Source organism: Aulonocara stuartgranti (assembly GCF_965226115.1).
Source record: "Aulonocara stuartgranti genome assembly, chromosome: 19".
Classification (NCBI taxonomy): domain Eukaryota; kingdom Metazoa; phylum Chordata; class Actinopteri; order Cichliformes; family Cichlidae; genus Aulonocara; species Aulonocara stuartgranti.
In genome coordinates, this window is record NC_138955.1 from 24,056,847 (window position 1) to 24,071,066 (window position 14,220).

General features: G+C 43.5%; 1 protein-coding gene across 5 annotated transcripts; it reads right to left on the bottom strand.

Annotated features, from left to right (window-relative positions):
- Positions 1-650: 650 nt before the first annotated feature.
- On the bottom strand, positions 651-13,970 carry jade1 (jade family PHD finger 1). Of its 5 annotated transcripts, none has more exons than XM_082515344.1 (11): positions 13,842-13,970; positions 12,127-12,209; positions 11,045-11,112; positions 10,217-10,374; positions 8,739-8,923; positions 7,632-7,843; positions 6,984-7,151; positions 6,588-6,704; positions 4,955-5,548; positions 3,241-3,358; positions 651-2,549 (listed from the first exon to the last, which is right to left on the bottom strand). In XM_082515344.1, exons 2-11 carry the CDS (start codon positions 12,200-12,202, stop codon positions 1,504-1,506), a joined length of 2,742 nt encoding a protein of 913 aa, XP_082371470.1. In that variant the 5' UTR covers positions 12,203-12,209; positions 13,842-13,970; the 3' UTR covers positions 651-1,503. The 5 variants fall into 5 exon arrangements, with proteins under 5 accessions (XP_082371470.1, XP_082371472.1, XP_082371473.1 ...); XM_082515346.1 differs by lacking the exon at positions 13,842-13,970 and adding an exon at positions 13,654-13,780; XM_082515347.1 differs by lacking the exon at positions 13,842-13,970 and adding an exon at positions 12,902-13,231.
- Positions 13,971-14,220: the final 250 nt, after the last annotated feature.

Consider the following 14,220-nt stretch of genomic DNA (forward strand, 5'->3'; position numbering starts at 1 on the left):
TCAACAGCCATCATGACGTGTTTGTGCTGATGTGGATGTGATTGGTTTTCACCAAACGTGGCGCTGACTCATTACCGAACATCTCTTTGGTCACCTGTTCAGGGGACGTTGTTCCAGAAGTCTCGTGGTGTGTTAGATGCAGCTTTGCAAACATAAAGCTCAGCAGCCCTCAGTCTTTAATGGTATTGTCATAAGCTTTAACATTTAACATGCTGAGACCTGTAGAGTCTGAGCTGTACCACACAGGGTTCTGTGTGACCCTACAAGGACATCCTCCTACAAGGACATCCTCCTAAAACCAGCTCTGACCAGTCACACTGGAGGACGTTTGAAGGCAGCCTAACATTTGCCAGTGTCTACAGACTCTTCCACACCTGTAACCTGCATTCAGGGCACCCATAGGTGGACCTGGCACTCCTGATGTTCTCAGTCAAGCTGCAAAGCGAGTAGAAGTCCCTCTGCAGGGCAACAGGCCCTCATGGAGTCAGACATGCACGCAGGTCCTCACACATGAACCAACTACTCACACCAGGAAAAAAGTTAATGTATTTTTTTTATAAGGAGATCTTCAAGATGAGAGCATTTTAACATATACCTTGAATGACTGAGTTACTGTATCTCTACAACTCATCAATGAGACACAGAAACCATTTTTCAGTCCAGCAGAGTTTTTATTCCTCTTTAAGACAACAACAAAAAAATAATATTTTGCATAACAGTAGTACAGCAGCGGCCAAGGGTACAAAACGCTTTCTTTTTTTGTTTGTTTTAATTATTCAGTGTAAAAATAACTCTACTCACACCTGTGCCGTCCTCTCGTAGTGCAAACGCTTCAAATAAAAGTTAGGCACATGATGGATACGATCGCAGTTCAAATTACACTTAAGTGCTGATGACGAGTAAAACATTCTGAATTCCTGTTTCAGTTTGCCAACCCACCCACCCCCACCCGGCGTCATCGCGTAGGACAACCACAGACTGAAGAAGTACTCCGTTTAAACAGCGTTAAAAGGGCAGTTTGACCTCCTCTTTGAAGCGGTCGAGGTCCGATGAAGCCTGATTAATTAAAAAGAAGGCCTATGCAGTCCTGATCACTGACAGTATGACTGAGGATTACCTGCTTCTGATTCTTCCACTAAGTGCAACTGACTCATGGCCGAGTTTAATACTAGAGACGAAAAGAAAAGACATAGCAAGCTTATGGTCCCAAGCAACAATCCCAACTTTGATGCTATTGCTTGTTTATATCTGAGCGAGCGATTAAGTGGCAACTTGACATCTTTCTATTCTGAGGAAAGGAAAAAAAAAAGAACTAGCACAAAATAAAATAAAATATTTCCCAGTTTTACATATGTTACAAATAAAAAATAAATATCAGCTCTGTTTTTACTCTAGCCTTATTTGTTTTGTTTAGGATTTAGAGAAAAATAAAGGTACAAAGAGCGGCTGTCGTTCTTCTCCGAACAACACAGTGCAGCTTAATTTCTAAGAGTTGTTCCGTCATCAGGACGCCAGGACGCCCCGGCGAATGATGTCAGAGACGTAGCGGCGGCTGAGTGACGAGTCGCCTCTCAGCTGGTGTGAGTGGCATCGTTTCAGGCAGGGCTCCAGCTCGCCGTCGCCCGCCTTGGAGTCAGACGTGTAGTCCTCGTTTTCCGTCCCCGTGCGCAGTCGGGTCCTGGGGTACGACGGCTTGGGCGTGTTGGTCAGTGGCCTGAGCAGGGGCTTGTGTAGCTCCGCCTGCTTTTGCTCCGTTATACTTGCGGGTTTCTCGCTCCTCTTTGGGATCCTGAACTTCCCCCAGCTTCTCAGCTGTGCAGCCTCGGGACCGTTAGATGCGTGGGAGCTGTCGGCCGAGGCTCTCCTCAGCCAGCCGTTGGTCTTGGCGCTGGGAGCGGTGTCTGACACCGTGCTGGCTTTGTTACATTTAGTGTTGCTCGTCACATCCGGAGAGACCGGGCTTCTTTTGATCCCTTCATCTATGAAGTAGTTGTCTGAGTCAGAGTTTCTGATGTCTACCAGTCTGATGGACACCGTTTTCTCCAGATGCTTTGACCCAAACCTGTTCTTCCCCTGACTGGTGAAGCTTTCTGTGGAATCATTCCCCTTTTTCCTCCTCTTCTCCTCCTGCTCATGCTCAATATCCCGTTTTCGTCTCGCTTCCAGTTCGGGCTCCGCAGCCTCCCTTCTCGGGCCTTTCCGGCTCTCATGCTTGGGCAGTTTGCCGACGGCTGGTTCCTGAATGACCTCTGGCTTTGGGAGTTTTTTAAACGGTGTCTCCTGGCTGATGTGTTGGATTCTGGCCTCCATGGCTGTGGCCTCTTTGATCTGGGAACTTTTGCTATCTCTCGTCTCCGATGCCTTGCTCAGATTGTCTTTCTTTTGAGTGTGCGGTGAGTTGGGCAGGCTTTTTCTCTCGCTGCTTTTCCTTTTTTCCTTTCGTTTGGTCTTCAGTCCAGAGGGGCTCCAGGAGGAGCTAGACTGGGAGCCCTGAGACGATAACCAGCCCAGAGAGAACAGCTTTTCCAGATCCTTTGCTGAAGGATCGCCTGAAACACACAAAAAACATACAGGTTTATTAAAACATGAGAGGTAACTATCTGTAATTATCAACCAGCCAAATTAGTTGCTTTTTCTAATATTTCTATCCTCAGGTAAAGGCCAACAGCAGAACGCAGGGCTTTGCTGTGAGCACCAGTTCAATTTTTTTAGTATGTAGCAAACATTTGTAGTCTTTTGATACAGGAAGTAGCTTTAACATTGTGCTGACTTATTACTGAGCACGAATCAGACCTGGGAATAGGATGAGGAACATGACCTGTGTGCAAGTCACATCCTAATTTCTGCTCTTCTCTCGCCAAAGTTTCCACGTGCGATCAGCGACGCCATCAAGGAAATCCAGAAAGATCTACTTGACGTAGCCTGTAACACGTCGCCTACTGATGGCCTTTCAATCAGCTCAGCAAATAGTTGCTGGGTGCAAATATACAGAAATGACCAAACCCCACATCAGAAGTCGTGTGTGCAGAAACACACTTTTATAATTCAATACAAAATAGCTCAACACGTTACGAACTGCAGGCGGTTGCAGTTTGTAACGTGCAGCTTTTTCACCTGCAGACCTGAGAAAGCTGATGGGACACACCGTCTACTAGCTAGGTTTACTAACATGAATGCAAAGTTCATGTGGAAGCTACCACATGCAAACCTGTTAACAGTTTGTTCATCTCATGGACTCACCGCTGAGCAGCTCGTGGTCAAGCAATCGGACCTGGTGCTGGAAGATCTGCTCCTGGACTTTCCACAACGACCGCTTCATCTTCTCTCTCCGAGTCACCATGTAGGTCAGGTTACGAACCTGTGGAGCATTAGCAGCTTCTTTAGTCACGCTTTTATCAGATTGCATCCTACAACAACTACGGCTCGTGCTGTCTTTTCACTTCTGCTGAATGTCGTGAGCAAGTGCCTCATTTCTGCATTTCTACAAACAAACCTGATATCCCAATTTCAGAAACCTGGATAAGATTTCACAATTACAGAAGAAGAGGAAAACAAAAACAGGAAACTTGACCAAGTTCAGTCAAGTTATGTGATAGTAACACAAAATATATTTTTAATCCGTTTTAGAATGATGGGATTAACCAGTTAAATATACTTTATGGAGACGTCAACCTGGTCGTTTGTGTAAACAGGTTTCCCGACAGAGTGACTCATCCACAGCACTCTGTAACAGAGACTCTGGTATTTGTAACGTAACCTAAGATGTGTTGAACCAGATGTTTTGTGTTTGTGATAATGTAATCTGGGATCAACCTCACAGCACACAGCTAACTAACCAGACAGACTGTCAATATAAACACTGGAGCCATAACCAGCTTTCCTTTCCCTGACACAACTGAGTACCCCTGCAGAAAAGTACTAATGTCTCACCTGGGCCTCACCTGGCCCACAGAGAGCATAAACTTCTTGAATGTCTCACTTAAACTTGTCTTTGTTTCAAGGTCAAACAGCAACTAGCTTGTGTGTGTCTACCAGGACAGTTTTTAGGCTCAGCACTACTGGCTGGGCTAATGTAACACTAGCCAGTCCAAACGTCTCAACAGCAGAGGGCAAGAGGGTGAGAAGGATTTAGCCTGCTGTGTTCAGAGAATATAAGAGGACAGATATCAGCAGAGCAACTGAAGATAAACTATTTTAAGTCATGACACTTGAACTGTTTGTTTTTACTCTTTAGTGTGACTTACTCTGTCAGGCTGGATTTGAAATACAGCAGGATAATTACATCCATCAGCTTAGTGATTGTATTTGGTTTTCTAAAAATTAATGCTTCAATGTTTGGAGACCTGCAGAAGGTCGATTTAGGGCTGGAATATTTCACCACCAAATGTGGTAAAGATGGCAGCTCTCACAACCAAACTCAGCACCGAGAGCACATTTTTTCATTTAAAGCCTCATACAGCAATACTGTGGATCACAGTCAGTAGGCAAACCTGCTGATTAGATATTGAAGAAGCATTATAAACCGCTAGTGATCGTGTAGTTTCATGCAGCGCATGGTAAAGATTGTTGTTCCATGTTTTTTACCACAGAGCTGGCTCACAGTGCCAAAGGTCCATTCTATATAACATCAGTCATCTTAGAAGAGTTTTGTCCAGCTTTTAAAAGATGGTTATGGTAGAATAAATGTACCTATACAAGCAGTTATGTCTGCTGTACTAATGAAAGGCCCTCTGTGGACTTTATCAAGCCTGTTTGTTTTGGTTTTTAAATAAATAAATGACCAGCAGCCCTCCTCTCCTCTATAAGCAGCAGACTTTTATGTTGCACTGAGAATTTATTGAACTGCATTTAAGCGTTTCTCTCGTCATCCCCTGCTCTTCATAACATTTCTCTTCTTGCCTCCGCTGTTGTCTTTGCGCCTGTGAGTCCTGCTGCAGGTGGAGTCAAAACCTACCCGCTCCAGATCTTGTCGGAGGTGTGTGAAGAGCTGCAGGCGGCGCAGCAGCACCTCTTGCTCGCGCCGTGCCAGGCTCTCCTCTTCGTCTTTTTTGGGCGTGAGAAGCGGCTGGTTGAAGTTGGCTTTGCGTTTCAGTTTCCAGTACTGATAGAGAAAGTCCACCACCTCAGGCACCAGCTTCAAGTTACTAGTTACCTCCTCCACGTCTACAAACTGGTAGAACTCTTCCTCCATCTCTTGCAGCTTCAGTTTGCGGAGGTTGACTCTCTTCTCTTCCTTGCTGAGTGCCTCTGGGTTGGTCAGTGCTCTATCGATGAGCTGAGGGGCCACACAGGAAGATGAAGAGGGGGAGGCAGCATCTTCCTCCTCTAACACCTTCACTCTCCTCCTGCCCTTCTTGTCTCTGGCACTCTCCTTCTCCTCGTCACCCGAGTCGCGGTCCCTGGACTCGTCACCCTCAAGCCCAGAATGTTTGGGGCAGTAAGACTTGAACTTGACCTCATCGTCATCTGTGAGGATAGTGTTCATTTCAAGGTTGGCGTGGAGGCCGCACGTCACGTGGAAGGAAGTCCGGCAATTTTTTGCTGAACACTAAAGAAACAAACAGAAAAATGTTTACTAAAATTAGTTTTTTTGTCCCCCATTCCTACAGGAAATATAATATATAATTAAATAAAACAACAACAACAACAAAAAAAACTTATTACTTAAAAATGCCAAAACTGAAATGCTGTCAAAGATGTCAAATTCACCAAAGCACAGCCTGAGACACAAACCAAAAAGAATCTCTAGCATCAGAAACATCAAATTTCTTCTCTAGTTATTCTTTAAACCTGCAATTCTGTGTTTTGCCATTTGGGGGCAGCAAAAACAACATACAGGTATTTAATTGATCAAAATAAACCAATCAAATACCAAAGTAACACTCCAGCCCTCTACTTGCTGTGACTCAGGCTCTCATACAAACCCACTTCAAACAAACAGAAGTACCTTCAGCTTAATAAGAAGTGAAAACAGTCAAATATATCAAAATGTTATGAATGACATCACTAAGGTTTCTGAAAATTGTATCAGAAAGAATTTTGATGATTGTGCCATCTCAGTGTGATGTACTTTCAGCTGCCCTCGTATTTCCTACAGGGTTGCCGCAGCGGGTGGATCCGCATATTTGATTTGGCACAGTTTTTAGGGCGGATGCCCATCCACACAGCGCTGATATCTCACACTACCAACACATATATCATGCACCAACATTCAGCCTAAATATACACAGAGATCATTTCTTTCTCCATATCACTCAGTCCAGATCTGCTGTGTGTCAAATTGTCTTCCTGCCTTACTTTTATGTTGTTACTATTGTGAATTTAACATGTTTAACACAAAATCTAAAACCACACACTAAAACATTTCACTGCTGGGTGATCTGCTGTGCCTTTAAGCCTCCACCCTGCTGAGGTGTGAAGTCACTGCCTTGATTTCCAGTACATGTAAACTGAAGAACACTGATGCATCCTTTCACCCGGTGTGGATCAATAATGCCCACACTGTGGAAATCTCCTCCCGTAGTCTGAGTTACTGACACGTGCTGGATGAGCTTTTCACATTAAATGAACCGTGTATTGTTAATAACCTGAATGCATGCGCCAGTCTTCTCTTTGCAGAGGCAGCAGATCAGAGCCCATCTGTTGCTGGGAATATGGGACACATTGGTGATCGGCTCCATCTTCTCTGGATTCCCAATGCTCACCTGCACAGAGGGTTTAACACACAAAGAGGACACGAGTTGCTCAAACGTCAGCGCACATGGTGTTGACAAATGCAAGTACATGCAGAGTGGTCTTAGACACAGTGTCACTGCCATGTGTGTCAAAATGGTTACCAACATTTTAAACAAGTGGGATCAAAACCTACGACTCTTAACAAGACAAGCAGCTGTCAGGAGCAGCCAATCAGAAGAAGAGTAGAGGCTACTAGAGTCCCACAATGACCATTTGATTAAAAAACAGAAATTATGACTGATCTTCACCTCTGGAATCCACAAGGCACAGCTGACGTGGACCCACTTAGTTCCACTTCGGGTGGGCTTCATGGCTCCGCCCTTTTTGGGACACAACTGGCACTTTGGCAGGATGCCGAGGGCACAGATCCGACACAACCAGCTGCCCTTAGGGACTTTCTGGATGCCGTAACACGCCTGAAAAGAAACCCAAACAGTGGCTCAGTTTCCAGAAAGCAAGCAGAAATGACGGCGCAGACAGGAAGTAGGTGTGTCACATGAAAAGCAAACCGAAAATGTAAGACAAGTCGCTTTTTTTGCCTCAGTGAGACGAATCTCTAAAATCTTGCAACTTTCTTTTTTCTTTGAACAAGTTAACAAAATCCATCTTTTTCCCCTACAGGAAACATTAAAACGGGAAGAATTTTATTTTGAGTCCTTTCATGTACAAAAAGTTAAATAACTGTTGACGTTAGCAATACGCAGCCAGTTTATTCAATGGGAGTGACTTCATATATTTTTACTAGACAGGGAAAAGTTTAAAACTGACAAAAGAAAACAGATTTGACTTCATATCGCACATTAACAGATTTAGAACAATATTCTGTGGGAATTATGACAGATTTGTCCTCTGTCTGCTGTGTTTTTTTCTCATTTTAAAGGGAGATGACGGCTGACCTGGTGAACGCAGATGTTGCACTTGTCACAGAACACCATCTCGTTGTTGTCCTCCCCGTCAGGTGACTGGCAAACATCGCACACCACATCCTCGTCATACTCGATGCCTAACCCCTCCTCGGTCTCCATGGCGTGCGTCATGTTTTCGTGGCAGCAGCGCTCAAACTCTTCCATCACACGCTCCATGGTGATTTCATCCAGTGGCGGAATAGCTGGGGAAAAAATATACATGAATAAAGATGTCCTGATCTACCGGTATTATAAAGTTACCTTATTTGTTGATGCTCTCTTACACTTTTGGTTAGACAATATGATCAGACTGCAGTGATGAAAAAAAAATAAATCTGCCTCCTGCAGGAGAGTCTGGGTTTTATCATCTTCAATTTCACTACAATTTAAGCATCAATATTTCTCTGTGGGCTGAGTAAATGCCCTTTTTGTTTGGCTTTTAATTTGTAATTACACCTACATTTTCCATCCATCTAAAAGCAGACAGAAGACACAAAATGCTCAATAACACATACAACACTGAGAGTTATCAAAAAGAAACTGGAAACAGCAGTGCAGTAACACAAGAAGCCTAAAAAAAAGCCGGACTCTTTACTCAAAATACAAACTGGACCCAAAAACCAAGTCTGTATATAAACACAGCTTGCAGCTGAAGGAGCACAGGAGAGGTTATGAGGGTGTCAAGGACAAGAAAGATGAACAGGACAGATTTCGCTGGCTCTCTGCGTCTCTCAGCTCACGCTCCTTCTGAAGAAAATAGCTTTGTGACTGCAAACCTGTACTGCACGTCTGTTTATACAACAAGGATCTATAATAAATACATAGATAATAATACTAATCTTTCAATGAACTTCACTGAATACTGATGGCAAACAAGCAGGCTGACAGAGTGTAAAGCTTGATGTCAACATCTCAGACCTTGCAGCTGTGGACACAGCTTTAAAACGCTTTCATCTGCTCTGTTTCATTTCATTTGATACATTTGATACAACAAAAAACAAAAGAAACAACTATATTCAGTTCCTGAGCCTAAAAATAACTTACAGATTTAACCATCAAACAAGCAGCTACAGAACAAATATGTACTCAGTGACTCACCCATCTCTGTAAACTCTTCATTTATGACCTGCAGCCAGGCCACGTCTTCCTCGTTCAGGTCGTAGCGACACATCCCCTCCGCCAGCGTGCGGATGTCCACGTAGCCGAGCACTTCTGTGCCTGATGTCCGGATCAACTTCTTTGGCCTACCAAACATCGTCTCCTTTCCTTTCTCGGACAGCACCCTGCACAACCGAGACCTTCACATTCACTATCGTGCACATGCAGTACACTATGGTAGCATGTTTAATCGAACTATACATTATTAACCAACAACTGGTGGTCTAACATGTACGGCAGGCTTTACAGTAGCTCCTAGCCGACCCAAAAGCACCTCTGGACTTTTTAAGGCATTCAAGGACTTTTCTTTTCAATGACACTTTCAAAAAGGATGCGATTTCCTGGTTTGCACTTAAACAGCCCTCAAATTTATAAAACATGTAATATTTACAATTCTGATACTGATGAACAGTAGACAGGATGGTAAAAGATTATCTTTCATGGTCATACAAATGAATGGAAACACTGTTACTAAATTAGTAACACTGTAACATTTCTCTGCTGTAATTTTGTTAGAAGGGTATTTCCTGCACGGCGGGATTTCTGGTGTCCCCTCAAAGAGGCTTTAACCAGAAACTCACCAGCATTCTAAAAATGTTTTGTTAATAAGGGTTTCGTTTACTCATATTTTCTTGAAATGCATCAATGTCTGTTAGGCAGGATGATACAGACTCGCTGCCTTTATCATACACGGACTGTGTTTGCTCACTGACATCCCCTAAAGGCAAATTCTGAACCACGAAAACCCTTCAGCACTCAGTGGTCGACAGATAAAACAATACAGGTTTCCAAGGTGATATTTTAGCACCATCAGCTTGATATTTTGATCTACCTCTACACAGGCTGTGCTAAATCACTTGGAGCCTCAGCTTGACTCGACTCTGTTTCAGACGTTTTCCGTTACAGCCGAGTATCACCTAATGCTGGGTTGTTATAGCAACGTGGTCTCGTGACTTCATTGTACATCACACAAACACCAAAGCAATGGAGAACGTCAAGGCGATGGCATACCTGCTGCTCGGTGTATAGCTTTTTGTCACTCTGGGACCACTGTGGGTTTTTTGTGTAGCCATTTCATTTGTTGCTCGGTTTCAAAAATGGCAGTTTTGATTTTCGTAAAGGCGTGCTCTCATGACTCATTGAGTTACACCACTGACTAGCCAATTGACATCACGTTTTTGCACTGCTCAGAAGCCCAGTCGAGTAGGTATTTAAAACATTTTTTTTTTTTTTTTAAGTACACAGTTTCCGGTTCTACCACCTAATCGAAAACCATAAAAACCAAGGCCAGTCGAGCCAACCCAAGTGGGTACAAGTGGGAAAGGGCTAGAAGTGTCAAAGTCTCCATCAGCTACGCTGCCTCTTATTCACTGAAGTGAACTATGAGTGAGATTGAATGTGTTACTTTTATTTCCTACCTCACAACAGGCTGTGGGATGGAGTGGGGGCTGACGGGGACCTGGACGCCCTTCTCCCACTCCTGCCTCCATGGGTCAGCTAGGACGTAGTAGTCCTCGGTGTTCAGCTGATACGAGTCGTGCACTTTCATGGCCGTGATCAGGTCCGTCCTGAAAACCTGCAGCACATAACATGAACATTGCTAAGTGTATAATGAGATTTCAGAGAAAACTGCTGCAAAACAAAGCTCGTCTCTGCAACAGCGTCAAGAACTTCAATCAGCTTAAAGAAGAAAGCTGAAGGTTCGCTAAATTACATTTTTGCAAAGCAACTGATAAATAAATATAGAATGTATGAAAACGTATATCACTGTTTGAACAGGTTAAAAAAAAAGAAAGGAAAAAATAATCGACCACATTGACCCTCACAGCTAAAGACAGCAAATTAGGATCCTGCATTGGCTCAAGTCATTGTTTTGCTTTAATTTGATTGGCTCTCTAGGACACAGTGGACTGCAGGGACCAAGTCCACAGACTGTACAGTAGATAACAGCAAACGTGCTTTCATCTCAAGGACACACTTGGAGTGTGGGTCCAAGATAGCACGTCTTTTCTTACACGTATAAACAACCACATAAACATTTATTTTACAGATGTGCTGCCAGCTGGTCCTTTCATTTTCACATTCATTTGTCAGCCACATATACACGTCTTTAGTTAAAATCTAAAGTACGATCCCAGAGTACAAGACTGACAAAAAAGAAGGGCCATTAATTATAATCTACACATTTCAAGTTTTACAGCAACCTTTTAAAAACCACAATAAATAGTTTGAGACCAAATGCGTACCTCAGAGGGTTTCTGCCCAGTCCACCTCCTGTGCTGCGATGAATGCTGGGACCAGCAGGTGGAATTACCTGAAACAGAAACACCACAAACTGTTGTACAGACCCACATTTCTTCTTTGAGCATCAGCCCAAGTCTGCTGATTTTCTAATAAACAACTTCACACCATTAAATACGTCTGGATTTCCCCCAATGAGGGGAAACTTGAGAGAAACGCCTGGCTCATTTGGATAGTCAAACTGGGGCAACTGACATTTTCTGTTTTCAATTTCATTTTATCAGCTAGAGTCGCCAATTTGACTTTGGGCCAGGTATGAAATTGATGATCAAAATGGGGTTTTTTTGTTCTGATTTTTTAATCAACTGCAAGAACCACAATAAAAAGTGCTTGATCATTGTGGTGTGCTTTATGGCATTAAATATTTTAACTTGTCTGTCTAATAAAACCCTAAAACAGACCAGGCTAAAAGCAATTTCCAGTAAGCGCTTGGGGTTTGTTTTTATAACAGATGGCAAAATGATACGAATGCTCAGTCATAATGAAGCATGTACTTTGCTTTCTGTAATTTACAGCTCCGGGCAGCATTTTAAACAATGTGGTAAAAGTCCAACCTCTGAGGGAAACCAACAACTGCAAGCTGTTCCCAGATTTGAGACCATCTGCCTGACCTGCCAGGATGTCTTTAAAGGTCCAAACATTCCTCCTGTCCCTACTCTGTCTCCTGTTTCTCGGACTACATGACTTCTTTTGCTTTTCCTTTATGTTTGTCCATCTACTGCACTTGTTTCTCTTTCTTTTCTTCTTTCCTGAACATGGAAGTACAGACTTACTCACACTGACACCAATAACATTAGAGATACATTTTCAAGTCTAACTGCAAAGCAAAAGTGTCATGGTTATCAAGGAAGCTGTCAAAAGACTTTACTTTTACTTCTAAAAATAGCCAGACTTCATGAAGTCATTCGCTTTGTCTGAACTTATCTCGGTGCTTGGCACTTGTGCTGGCAGGGTTGTGCCAACCCTCATTCCCATCTATATGTGGACTTGGTATGAATGAGTCAGCAGAGACAATATTTTTGCTTACTTCCATTGTCCGAGTCATCGCTGCTGCTGGGGTGTCTGCTTCTCTTCATTGTCACCTGTCTGCGGAGCTCCGGCATAAGGGCACTTCACAAACAAGAAATGAGGTGGAGATACAGAATGGGAGGATGAAAAGGTACACGATAAACAACTGTGGAAAAGATTTGGTAGTAAGATTAATAGGCTGCCTTAAAACCCCTCACACAAAGAAAGTCGAGTCAGTTAGTAAATGCTACTTTTGGTGAGTGGCTTTGCACAATGCTGTAACCAAATCATGCTCAGTTACACCATTACCAAAAGCAAACATGTTGACCAAAAATATTCTTCTGGGTATTATCAATTAGCTGCAATTCACTGCAGCTAAACACGGTGGTATGATGTATTGATTATGCAAAATCTGAGAAAACGATCATGTTGTGGTGAAATATGTTCCCAACAGTAGGGGGGGGGCAAAAGTGGATCAATCAATATTTAAATCACTGCCATGCTAGTGCTAAATTATCACTTCTGCCATATGAGAACGAAGCACAACAACAGTCCAAGAACTTGTCACTATCCCACCGGTTTCCGTCCTGATCAGCCAGCATGGCTGTATAAACACACACGCACGCACGCACGCACCAGGCACTGCTCGAGAAGAAGTTACCGCATGCTGCACTGACAGGAAGCAACACTGTTATAAGATCAGGCTGCCCGTGCACGGAGTCTCAACTCCCAAGAGCACAGGAGGAAATTTCTCAGAATCCGCCGCCAACCCGCATAGGGAGAAAGGTGCTAACCCTAATTTAGCTGGCTAGGCTAAATGCAGGCTAGCCAGGGTCTGTGCGACGCCCCTCCTTCCAGCAAGCAGGCTGCAGAAAGTACGAGCTAAATTACGAGAAACTAGCTCAAGCCACCAGCTGATCAAAACAAATGCTCCCCGGTGCTATTCTGGCAGCCTTGTGTTATAAGGATACGGATGCAAGTTCTAAGCAGACCACGGAGCGTTGCATTTTTTTAAGTCACATTGCAACTCTACATGGCTAATGTTAGCCTGGTTGCTAATCTCCTATTTCCGTTATGTAACATAAGGCCCATCCCTAACCGGCGCCTCAAATTGGCATGTTTATATTTTTTTAAGTTAGCAACAACATTCGCTATATACAAATAAGTTAACTTAATAAACAGAACATATGGATACTAATTCGTATCACGAATATTTAATCTTGTTGTCTAACGTCATTGTACACCTTATGTTTCGCTGACGTTGTTGGTTAGCACACCGGCTAACTAGTTAGCTGGAGGCTACACGTAATGTAGATCGTGTTTAGCATTATTAGCCGATGTTGCTAACATAACACAGGGTTCTACGGTGCCACTCACTAAATCCCACGGCACAGACAGCGCGCTGTCAAAGGTTAAGGGTCAATTCTTGTGCAAAACAAACTACACCAAATCAAAAACAACACGTGAATTTAAACTCATCGTTAATACAACACTGCCTTTTCGCTACTATGCAGCTAACCAGCAGGGCACAGTGTGGTAGGTTTACCAGCGGTCCACTGGTTGAGGTTAATCTTTGGCGCCATTTTAAATGACGATGTCGCGTTTTCCTAGCGGACTGCTAGTACGTCCATACTAGAAATATAAACTCGCTCAAATGTCTAGATAAAATAATTCTGGTACATATGCACCTGAATTAAAACAGCGTAGAGTTTAAATAAATTGCATAGTACGTACAGAGCACGTCAGGCCGATGCGAGCCGCTGTTTTGAGTTTGAAGCGAAGCGCAGTTTTTGCCTTGAGTTCCGCTTGACCCGCATTCCACATACACAAACACAGTGGCGGCTGGGGAGGAGATTACTCTGCACACACGCAGCTATGTGCATCGGCCGCTAGAGGGCAGCAAAACCGAAACTGGTAGCAGTAATCCGACAACAGATCACTGCAGGAAAAAAACAAGAAGTTTCCACAGCCTCGGTAACAACCCACGTTACCCGGTTGCCAGTTTGAGTGTCAACAAACCATAATAATGTGTGCATAATTCTTTCCCAAGTGTGTACGACGGAGGGTTTCTACTGACAACAAAGTCTCTGCTTTCTGTCAAGGACACCACACA